The 12,228-nt window shown below is 41.2% G+C and overlaps 1 protein-coding gene across 3 annotated transcripts in view; it reads left to right on the top strand.

The window, feature by feature from the left end:
• The window catches only part of SLIT2 (slit guidance ligand 2), a 418,064-nt gene that overhangs the window by 278,273 nt on the left and 127,563 nt on the right, over window positions 1-12,228 (top strand). For all 3 annotated transcript variants that reach the window (XM_073646944.1, XM_073646948.1, XM_073646958.1), the window contains exon 5: window positions 423-494. In XM_073646944.1, coding sequence (XP_073503045.1) covers window positions 423-494 — 72 coding nt within the window. The remainder of the gene's footprint in view (window positions 1-422; window positions 495-12,228) is intronic.

Below are 12,228 nucleotides of genomic sequence, written 5' to 3'. Positions count from 1 at the left end.
ATATATCTGTGTGTTCATATACATATATACATATCTGTGTGAGTGTATATATGTATATATACTGTATATATATATCTGTGTGAGTGTATATATGTGTATATACTGTATATATATCTGTGTGAGTGTATATATGTGTATATAGTGTATATATATCTGTGTGAGTGTATATATGTGTATATATGTATATATATATCTGTGTGAGTGTATATATGTTTATATACTGTATGTATATCTGTGTGAGTGTATATATATATATATATCTGTGTGACTGTATATATGTATATATGTGTATATACTGTATATATATCTGTGTGACTGTATATATGGGTAGATATATATATATATATATAATATATACACCGTAACACTTACTTAGTCTCTTCCGCAGTTTGTGTGAACAGTTTTTCTCTTTTTCTCTTCAGTGACCTCAGTGAGAACCAGATCCAGGCAATCCCCAGAAAAGCATTTCGCGGTGCGGTAGATATTAAAAATCTGTAAGTATTTGCCCGTGGACGGTATCATTCGGCCTTTATGACATTCTGTAGTGCAGCGCATACCTCAATACTACTAATTTCTGATGTTTTATGACATTCAAACAAGATTTTGACCTGTATGAAGAACGTAAACCAGCGGAAGACTTTTAGGCAGGAAATCACTGGGAGATGTAACGTTCGGCTGGTTCTGATTTTGCTGTTTTCCATAAGACTTTTAAGAGATATCATAAATATTTTAACTCTTTATGATGTGGAGTTAAGCATTTAATTTCCCTACAGCTAAATCAGTGACTGTTTATTTGCATTGTAACACTGGGAGATATTTATTGGGACTTGTGTATTTTTTTCCACTTTTAAACCTGAGTTTGATGAATAATGAAAAGAATAATAGTTTTACAGGTTTACATATATTGTTATACTTTGTCTTACTTTTAGTAAGTGCTTTGGAAGTATAAATAATATACAGTTAGGTCCATATATATTTGGACAGAGACAACATTTTTCTAATTTTGGTTCTAGACATTACCACAATGAATTTTAAACAAAACAATTCAGATGCAGTTGAAGTTCAGACTTTCAGCTTTCATTTGAGGGTATCCACATTAAAATTGGATGAAGGGTTAAGGAGTTTCAGCTCCTTAACATGTGCCACCCTGTTTTTAAAGGGACCAAAAGTAATTGGACCGATTAAATAATTGTAAATAAAATGTTCATTTCTTGTACTTGGTTGAAAACCCTTTGTTGGCAATGACTGCCTGAAGTCTTGAACTCATGGACATCACCAGACGCTGTGTTTCCTCCTTTTTGATGCTCTGCCAGGCCTTCACTGCGGTGGTTTTCAGTTGCTGTTTGTTTGTGGGCCTTTCTGTCTGAAGTTTAGTCTTTAACAAGTGAAATGCATGCTCAATTGGGTTGAGATCAGGTGACTGACTTGGCCATTCAAGAATATTCCACTTCTTTGCTTTAATAAACTCCTGGGTTGCTTTGGTTTTATGTTTTGGGTCGTTGTCCATCTGTAGTATGAAACGACGACCAATCAGTTTGGCTGCATTTGGCTGGATCTGAGCACACATTATGGCTCTGAATACATCAGAATTCATTCGTCTGCTTCTGTCCTGTGTCACATCATCAATAAACACTAGTGACCCAGTGCCACTTGCAGCCATGCATGCCCAAGCCATCACACTGCCTCCGCCATGTTTTGCAGATGATGTGGTATGCTTTGGATCATGAGCTGTACCACGCCTTCGCCATACTCTTCTCTTTCCATCATTCTGGTAGAGGTTGATCTTGGTTTCATCTGTCCAAAGAATGTTCTTCCAGAACTGTGCTGGCTTTTTCAGATGTTTTTTAGCAAAGTCCAGTCTAGCCTTTTTATTCTTGATGCTTTTGAGTGGCTTGCACCGTGCAGTGAACCCTCTGTATTTACTTTCATGCAGTCTTCTCTTTATGGTAGATTTGGATATTGATACGCCTACCTCCTGGAGAGTGTTGTTCACTTGGTTGGCTGTTGTGAAAGGGTTTCTCTTCACCATGGAGATTATTCTGTGATCATCCACCACTGTTGTCTTCCGTGGGCGCCCAGGTCTTTTTGCATTGATGAGTTCACCAGTGCTTGCTTTCTTTCTCAGGATGTACCAAACTGTAGATTTTGCCACTCCTAATATTGTAGCAATTTCTCGGATGGGTTTTTTCTGTTTTTGCAGCTTAAGGATGGCTTGTTTCACCTGCACGGAGAGCTCTTTTGACCGTATGTTTACTTCACACCAAAACCTTCCAAATGCAAGCACCACACCTCAAATCAACTCCAGGCCTTTTATCTGCTTAATTGAGAATGACATAACGAAGGGATTACCCACACCTGTCCATGAAATAGCCTTGGAGTCAATTGTCCAATTACTTTTGGTCCCTTTAAAAACAGGGTGGGACATGTTAAGGAGCTGAAACTCCTAAACCTTCATCCAATTTTAATGTGGATACCCTCAAATGAAAGCTGAAAGTCTGAACTTCAACTGCATCTGAATTGTTTTGTTTAAAATTCATTGTGGTAATGTCTAGAACCAAAATTAGAAAAATGTTGTCTCTGTCCAAATATATATGGACCTAACTGTACTTTCTAAACTTCTGTTTTTGAAGCTATTGCAGATCTGAAATGAAAGAAAACACCTTCGTGGTCATTTATATATATTTTTTGTGGCTGCAGAATGAGATTAACTAAAAAACGGTCAGTGAGCTTGTTTTGATGGGGAGTTTGTAACTCTCTTATCTGTCTTTTTCTGAATTCTTTGGTGCTGATTTATGAGCACAGATTAGATTAAAGAAAAACTGAACATTCATGTCATCATAAATTAACTGAGAAGGAGCTCAGTAAATAAGAGACAAAAAAGTTGCAAACTCTCCTTCAGAACCAGCACACTGACAGATTCTTAGTTAACACTTTCTGCAGCCAAAAAATAAACATAGCAACACAAAGTGTATAGGAGGCAAACGGTGCACAATGGTTTGTGAAACCCAATTGCAAAAATAATTTTTTTGCCCAAAACACATGCATTTATGTTAAAAAAATGAAAAAATAAAATTGCCCCCATATGTGTCCATATCCTCTAATGTGGACAATTACCGTAGTGTAGATTGGGATTTAGGGGGTAAAGTTTCTCCTTGTGAAGAGTGACAAGCCAAGCCTGGCATGTCAGAGTGAGGAGACTTATAAGCCATGCATGCTCCTCTGGGAAATTAAATATGCAAATTGTCTCTTGAAATTTGTAGCAGGATGTTCACAAGCACAGTGGTATGTAAAAGTTTGGGCACCCCTGTTCAAAATGACTGTTATTGTAAACAGTTTAGCGAGTTGAAGATGAAATGATCTCTAAAAGGCCTAGTTAAAGATGACACATTTCCATTGTATTTTAGGCAAAAAAAATATATATATATTGTCTTTTTTTTTTTCATTTAAAAAATTATAAAAAGAAAATGGGCTGATGCAAAAGTTTGAGCACCCTTGGAGATTTGTGTGCTCAGATAACTTTAACCAAGGTTTCAGACCCTAATTAGCCTGTTAGGATTATGGCTTGTTCACCACTATCATCGTTAGGAAAGGCTCGGTGATGCAAATTTCCAACTTTATAAAAACCCAGCCTCCTCTAACTTTGTGCCAAAAAACAGCAGCCATAGGTGCTTCTAAGCTGCTGCCTAGCACTCTGAAAATGGTGGAGGCCCACAAAGCAGGAGAAGGCTATAAGAAGAAAGTAAAGTGTTTTCAAGTTGCCCTTTCCTCAGTTCGAAATGTAATTAAGAAATGACAGTTAACTGGAATAGTGGAGGTCAAGATAAGGTCTGGAAGACCAAGCAAAATGTCAGTGAGAGCTGCTCGTAGTATTGCTAGAGGCAAATCAGGGCCCTGGCTTGACTGCAAAAGACCTTCAGAAAGATTTAGCAGACTCTGGAATTGTAGTACATTTGTGGCGCCCCTGAGGGTTCTGTCGCCACAGAGGTACTGCATCTCACCCAGAGGTGTGGTATCTCCTTCTCTCAGGTAAGGAGGGAGTGCTGCCCGGAACCCCAACACCTGCATCCAACACTACACTGCTCCAGGCCGGCTGGAAGGGCAAGATGCAATGTGTTTCCTGCTGAGCCCTGTCCCTGGCTGGAGTGGGGGGAACCCAAAGGTAGGGGGAACCAGTAGTGGGTGTGGGTGGAGGAAGTAGAGTAGGGGAGCACCATTGAAGGAGGTATATAAAGGGAAGCCATCTTAGGGTGGCAGATAAGTCAGTTCAGTAGGTCAGTGAGTGATGACAGTCTGTGTGCAGAGTCTCTTTAGGAGCTCTGCCCCACCAGTGGGGCCTAGTGCTAGAGGTCCAGGAGGGGAGCAGAGGAGGAAGGCTCCGTTCTATTGAAGGGATCCCAGGGGGTACGGCGAGTGCAGGACTGCACCCGTACGCCCCGAATCTGTCAGAAGACAGAGGGATCAGGCCGCAAGAAGGGGACCGGCCCCTGGACCAGCCGTGTTACTTCAGGACTCGGCTGGAAAAACCGGAGGATTCTGGCTTCTGGCTTTTATAGTGCAGTTGCCAAAGCCTCATCCTAGTCACCGTGAGGGTCAAGCAGGGCCAGGAACTCCAAGTTGCCTAGAGGGACTTCAGAGCACCCGAGCGGGACTGTGAGTGGGGAAGCGCAGGGCAGGAGGGAGAAGACCCAGCGTGAAGTCGGTCTAGGGAGGAACATAAGAAAGCGGGGTTCCGTCAGGTGCTCCTAACCTACCTGAGGAAGAGCTGAACCCCCGGTCTGGTGAACGCAGCGCGACGTGGGAGGCTGGCACCCGTCCATTATTTCAGCTGCGCCATCACTACCTCCTGCACTGCAAGCCCCAGCATCACCACCCACCATCAAACTCCACACTGCCCCCGGGGCCCGCTCCACCTGTGGGGAGCAGAATCATCCCAGCTGCCATCCCATCACCCCCCGGAGGTCTGCGGCAGCGCTGGTAATCCTTACCAGGTACCACAGGTGGCGTCACAAACTATTTACTTTATTTTTGTTTTCTACCCAAGTTACAATTCCCTTTTTGGTTGACTGCCCTGGGCCACGGACTGGGCCTGCCACTGTGACATACCCCCCCCCCCAGCATCCATAGGCCCGGCCGCCGAGTACCCCGGGGGCGTGTCACATTGTTCTACTGTTCAGAGACACCTGCACAAATATATCCTTCATGGAAAAGTCATCAGAAGAAAACCTCTCCTGCATCCTCACCATAAAATTCAGCATCAGAAATATGCAAAAGAACATCTAAACAAACATGATGTATTTTGGAAACAAGTCCTTTGAATCAATGAGGTTAAAATAGAACTCTTTGGACACAATGATCAAAGGTATGTGTGGAGAAAAAAGGGCACAGAATTTCTGGAAAAGAACATCTCGCCAACCATTAAGCATGGGGGTGGATCAGTCATACTTTGGGGTTGTGTTGCAGCCAATGGCATGGGGAACATTTCACGGGTAGAAGGAAGAATAGATTCAATAAAATTTCAACTAATTTTTTATCCTTTGTTGGGTGAAGAGAATGGTGCATCAAAATGCGCTGCTCACCTGTCAGAATAATGTACCATAGGAATCCAAGTTGATGTAATGGTGAAATAGACTTTATAGACTACGCGTTTCGTGGTAATAACACCAGTTCCTCAGGATAGACTATCCTGAGGAAGTGGTGTGAACACCACAAAACACGTAGAAATAAAGTCTATTTCACCATTACATCGACTTGAATTCCTCTGGTACATTATTCTGACAGGTGAGCAGCCCAGTTTGATGCCTCATTCTCTTCACCCAACAAAGGATCATTGCTTCAGGGTTTGCAGCAGCCGCCAATGCTAAGTACAGTGGTTGTGTCTCACACAACCCTAATAGGTGAGTGAATTTCAATTATCTTTCAGGAATATTCCTTTTATCTCAGATAAGACCCTATGTGCGCTCTATATTCCTTCTAGTTACCTTGTAACAAATTTTTGAAGCAACAAAATACCATCTGTAAAAAAGCTGAAGTTTGAAAGAGGATGGCTTCTAATGATCCTAAACATGTGTCAAAATCCACAATAGACTACCTCAAAAGGTGCAAGCTGAAGGTTTTACAATGGCCCTCACAGTCCCCTGATCTGAGCATCATTGAAAATCTGTGGCTAGACTTCAAAATAGCAGTGCATGCAAGACGACCCAGTAATCTCACAGAACTGGAAGAATGGATGAAAATCCCTCAAACAAGAATTGAAAGACTCTTGTCTGGCTACAAAAAGCATTTACAAGCTGTGATACTTTCAAAAGGGGGTGTTACTAAGTACTAACCATGCATGGTGCCCAAACTTTTGCATCAGCTCACTTTACTCTTTATAATTTTTAAAATGTTAAAGAAGAAAATATATATATATATTTTTTCCTAAAATATAAAGGAAATGTGTCATCTTTAGCTTTAGGCCTTTTAGAGATCATTTCATCTTCAACTTGCTTAGCTGTTCACAATAACAGTCATTTTGATCAGGGGTGCCACTGAATATCTTATACCTTAAGAGCTTTAAATCTGTGACAAGGCGTCTTTATACCTCTTCTTAGGCTTTAGGGTCTTGATGCATTTACAGTCTCTGCTTCTCTGTCTAGTTTTCCCTCTGCGCCAATATATGTCCTTTATATCGAGGAGATGGGCCAATACACCGTTTCGGGAGTTCATGTTAATGGGTGTGTAGCTATTCAGGAGAGAGAATTGCAAATGTTGTCCTTCAGGTTTTAGGTGTTAAGAAGTTGCCCCGAAAGTCGCTCTAGGTAGGGCGGCAAACCTGATACGTGCACTTGACGTCTTAATTACGATTGTGGAGCCACTTCTTTTTGGGTTTGCTATTGCTTTTTGCTTTGGCTCTGCTGCTGGCATTTATTTTCTATCCTTTCAACAATGAAAGGTGGTCAGAAGAATGAACATCACTTCTTTTAGCCGTTTCGCATTTTCCGAACCCGGAAGTGATTATGAGAAATAACAGAAGACTGACCATGTGCACAGTAGTGTCGTTTTTACATCGCTGTGCATTATGGTCATTTCTTGTTCATTTTTTTTCCAACTGAATCCTCCTAAACAAGACGTCGTATGCATAATGCTTAACATTTGAAGATCCTCAATATCAATCCTTCTTATAAACTCATAGAGAACAAGGATCCGAGAAATCTGACTTCGCTTGATCAGTTGCCCTTTTTGCAAATTTGGCATGATAAAGGTGGGCAAATTGTATGTTAAAAAGAAATGTACGTTCTCAAAGCATTATGTATGATTTTATATAGGACCGCGGATAAATCTACAGCTTGATACAGATATATTTCTTTGGGTGCACACTAAACATGGGAGGTGTATCTATCGGACTTCCTATCTGTCTTCATTGCTTACCGTTAGACAGCAGGACAGTAAGTGTAAGAGACGTCCAGGCACTCGGAGCACGGTACCAAGGAGAGCGGATAACAATATCGAGCCGCGTATAATCTTTATCCACCGCCTCACTCCCGTCTGACACGCTGCTCAGTCATCTCCGCTTATGGCCCAGCTGCCTTCTTTTCTGATACGCAGTGATTTAGTAAATAGCTTCTGATACTGACAATGATGATTTCTTACCTGGGATATTTATAATCGGCCTAGTTCAGCTTTTCCCCTTTCCCACCTCCTTTACTGTTCCATGAAAAATGGATGAAATCTTTTCTGCTTAGGCGGCCTGTCATTTTTCAGTCTTGTTTCGCAGTTCACGGTCGTATCTGTGCACAGCTGTTGACTTGCGGTTCCGAGGGACCGAAGAAAGAGCACGGTAATGGCGAAGGAATGACAGTTGCAGGTGGTCTAGACGTAAGAGAAACTGACCTGTGAGCCATAGAAATGTCTGGCAGGAGAAGCGGGAAGTCAGCGAGGGTGTTCTTCCGCCGATATGGAACTGTACACGTCTTAGGGTGACGTCTGACAGAACTTGCTGGATCTCACCCTGTAATAGCTTCAAAATTACTTTTATGCACAGGGACAATATGAATCAAAACTTTAGAAACAAATTAGGGCAGAGCGCTAGTTCTATTTTTTACGTACTTTGAAACTACAAATCATGTATTATTTCCTTTTACATTGCACAAAGTGATCGGACTCGCAAGTAAGGCAAGAGGTATTGTGGTAAGAAGAAGTTATCACCTATCCACAGAAGGAGGTGCCTTTTGCCTTCAAGACTGCATCAATTCTTCTGGGTACAAAATCAGGTGATGATGATCATCATTTTCATACGTAGGTTGAAACAGAGTCATTAACTGAAATGGAAACTGCTGTGTAGGAGGCTTAAAACTGGGTGAGGAACAGACAAACTCTGCTACAATGGTGAGGTTGTGGAAGATAGTTTCATGTCACAGGTCATACACAATGGTAAGACTGAGCACAGCAACAAGGCTCAAGGTAGTTATACTGCATCAACGAGGTTTCAAAGCAAAATGGGGTTTCGAGATGTGCTGCTCAAGCTCTTTTGAAGAAGCAGCCAAAAATGGGCAATGTTGAAGACCATAGACTCAGGGGCCGCCCAGGAAAACTTAGTGCAGCAAAGGAAAGACACAACTTTCTTATGTCCAGAAGTGCTATCAGCTCAGAAATGACAGCAACCAGTGGGACTCAGCTATACCCATCTACTGTTCAGAAAAGTGGCCAGAAATGGTCCACATGGAAGGATTACAGCCTAAAGATCCATAGGTTTGATACAAGCTAGAAACAAGCATAAGGAACGCAACTATGTACAAAAACATAGGAACTGAAGTGCAGGAAAATCGCAGCAGGGGCTCTGAACTGATGACTCAAAATCTTAAATATTTGGCTGTAACACAAGGCAGTTTGTTCACTGTAGGGTTGGAGAGCGGGACAATGATGAGTGTCTGCAGGTAGCAGTGAAGCATTGTTGAAGAAAGTCCCTTACAAGTTTGGGGCTGCATTTCAACAAATGGATATGGGGATTTGATCAGGATTAATGGTGTCTTCAGTGCAGAGAAATACAGGCAGATAATTAACCATTATGTTATACTATCAGGGGGGCATCTGATAAGCTCCAAATATACTCTGAAGCAGAACGACCCCAAACATACAGCCAATGACATTAAGATCTATCTTCATGGTAATGAACAAGGAGTCCTACAAGTGATGGTATGGCCACACAGAGCCCTGATCTCAGCACCGTCGAGTTTGTCTGGGATTACATGAAGAGAAAGAAGTCTACATCCACAGAAGATCTGTGGTTAGTTCTCCAAGATGTTTGGAAAAACCTCCCTGAGCTCCTTCAAAAACGGTGCAAGTACCTAGAAGAACTGATGCAGTTTTGAATACAACGGGCGGTCACACCAAAGGTTGATTTGATTTTGATTTCTCTTTTGTTCATTCACTTTGTATTTTGCTAATTGGCACAAATAAAGTATTACACCTCTATTTTTTAAAACATTCTTACTTTGAAGCATTTTTTTCTACACCTGCCTAAAACTATTTCACAGTATATCATGTATACATCTTGGATAATAGTCCAGCATTGATACAGTTCTGTTGCATGTGTATTTGTGGTGCACCCTGAGCATTATACACACACTTTGATTTCTTGTTATGTATGTCCATATTTATTAATATTGTGGTTTTTGCTGGTAATTTAAAATCAGACACACTCAGGATGGTGGCTATATTGTTCCATTGGTCTACTTTGATATGGGACCTATTCTTGCATTCTTTTTGATTGAAACTAATAGCGAAAATGAGCAGCACATCCAAACCAGTGTGAACAGGAGCCAACTTTAAAAATACAAACAATGAAAAAATGTCAAAGTTGCCTCCTAAATTGCTAAGAGTGATTGCTCTGAAACATAGAAACTGCATTGCTGCTATAGATAAATAGGAAAGCGCTACAAAATGTACACATTAAATATTTAAAAAAAAAATTCTGTAAGATTAATATGAAAAATTACAGTAAAAGGAAGGTACTTAGGGCATAGAGTGGCCAATATATGTGTGCCCAATAGCCAGCATCAAGGCGTCCTTCATTGTTGGGTCCCTGTCCTGCTTTGTCACCTCTCCTTTTACTGTAATTTTTCATATTAATATTACTGAAAAATTTTTGGGAAATATTTCAAGTGTACATTTTGTAGCACTTTCCTATTTATCTATAGTAGTAATACAATTTCTATGTTTCAGAGCAATCACTCTGCAAATTTTTTCTTATTGATTGACTATTGATTTTTAAATATTTGTATCATACTGATTGCAGCCATTCCTAAGAGGAGCTTTGCTCGAAATGCGTTGGTCTTGCCGCTACTGCCAGCAGTCCTGGTGCTAGATTTACAATCCATAAACTCACTCCTGCCTTGAATGATTTATACTAGTGAGCCACCTCTGCTATATACTGTATATTGAAGTATTGAAGAATACATATAGTATATTAACAAGTGGGCGTGGTCATCGACGCCTCTCTGTTGGAGTCTTATTGAGACCCATATCCCCTCTCTAAACAAGACCAGATTTACATACTGTTAATTGGGGACCACATCTCAGGACTGGAGAGGTGCGTAAGCCTTTCTCTCTGTACGTACAAAGCAAAGAAAAAATGCCCATTTATGATAAGTGACAGCTCCTTTCTAAGTGGTAACCAGAAGGGATGGCATAGCAAGTAAAGGAGTAGACACCAGGGTAGAGTTATTACTCAACTTTACAGAAGAGTACCAACATAGGATGAATAAATAAAAAATGCCTGTAACAACAGTCCATATAAGAGTCCATCTGGAGCTCATAAGCATACTAGTTCTAGAAAATTCATCACATTTAGTGCACTTTGCTGGGCATTTTAGACACTTTTGTCATCATTGTACCATGTCTTTGCTGGCTTACAGTAGACCAATGTTTTGGCACAATTTTAGTACAATTTGGCACACTTTAGGCCACGTTCTTTTTTCTCTACCCGAGCACTCTTCTTCATACAATTTTCAAAACAGTAATTAAATAGTTGTTAAAACGCATAAAAAATCTGGTGGAGGGCATTTATCACAAGATTTCTGGAGCAAATTGTGCCAAAATTCTGCCACATTAAATACATTTCCCCCAATCTACTCTCAGGGTGGGTGCATCAGTTTATACAAGAATTTTTATTCTTTCTTTGAAACCTAATTAGGAGGAGAACTTAGCTAATCTTAGATGTCACCAGCTATACCACCGAATCAAGCATGTCGCCTCTCAGTAAGGCCAGATTCATCGGACCACAACTCATAAACAGGCCACTGGTCTTTTGACCGGAACTGTCTCATATATTCCTATGAGGCTATCAAGTTTGGGTCAGGAGAACCTCTAGTCCAAGCATCAGACCAAGAAATATGGTGGATGTGTGAATCTGGCCTAAGAGAGATGGGGGTTCTCTTATTGTGATGCAGTAAGAGAACCCACTGCCAGACAGATACTTCCTTTCTTGTACTAAAGAGTAGAGATGAGCGTTGTTCTACTCGAACTGTTCGCCAATCTCAAATTCGAGCTGTTTTGGGCGGTGTTCGAGCCGTTCGGCGAACACGAACAATTTGAGAAAAATTCGGCTGTTCGAGGTTATGTTCGATAACTGTTCGTGCACCAAAATCATAACTGGATTTTTTCTCAGTAATGATGAAAATTAATGTTAATACGCAGTTTGAGTGTACAGCGGGGTGGGGGGAGGGGCAGGGGATGGATCTCTGCAGGAACAATGAAGATCTCCATTTTTTTTCTCTTTCCCACATTTACAGTGGGGAGGTGCAATCTGTCAGCCTATCAGCAGCGCACACACGGAGCGAAGTGCTTTTTTTCACACAAGCAAGGGCATGTGTCATTGGCAGTGTATGTCACATGTCCTTGCCCTATTAGACCAAGCCATTTTCCCCGTCGCCACCATTTTCTCACTGCTGCAGCTGCGTGTTAGACGGCACCGCTGTTGCTGTGTGCGCTATACCTTGTTAATTTCAAGCCAATTTTCGCACAAATATACAGATAGCTTGGGAGTAGGGAATAGTTGTGATTGCAGTCCTTTTAAGGACTAGGTTACAGCATTTCCTACTACTTTTATCAGGCAGGTCTGTGCTCTTAAATAGATAGGTTGTGGGAGTAAAGACTAATTGTAATTGGAGTCCTTTTCAGGACTAGGTTACATCAGTTCCTATCAGTTTTTGCCAGGCAGGTCTGTGCCAGTGCTGTGCAAGTTTTTTTTCA

The sequence above is a fragment of the Phyllobates terribilis genome, unplaced genomic scaffold (genome assembly GCF_046119375.1).
Source record: "Phyllobates terribilis strain yellow unplaced genomic scaffold, ASM4611937v1 Scaffold_1__5_contigs__length_1240528914, whole genome shotgun sequence".
NCBI lineage: Eukaryota > Metazoa > Chordata > Amphibia > Anura > Dendrobatidae > Phyllobates > Phyllobates terribilis.
This window is presented reverse-complemented; position numbering and strand designations above follow the sequence as displayed.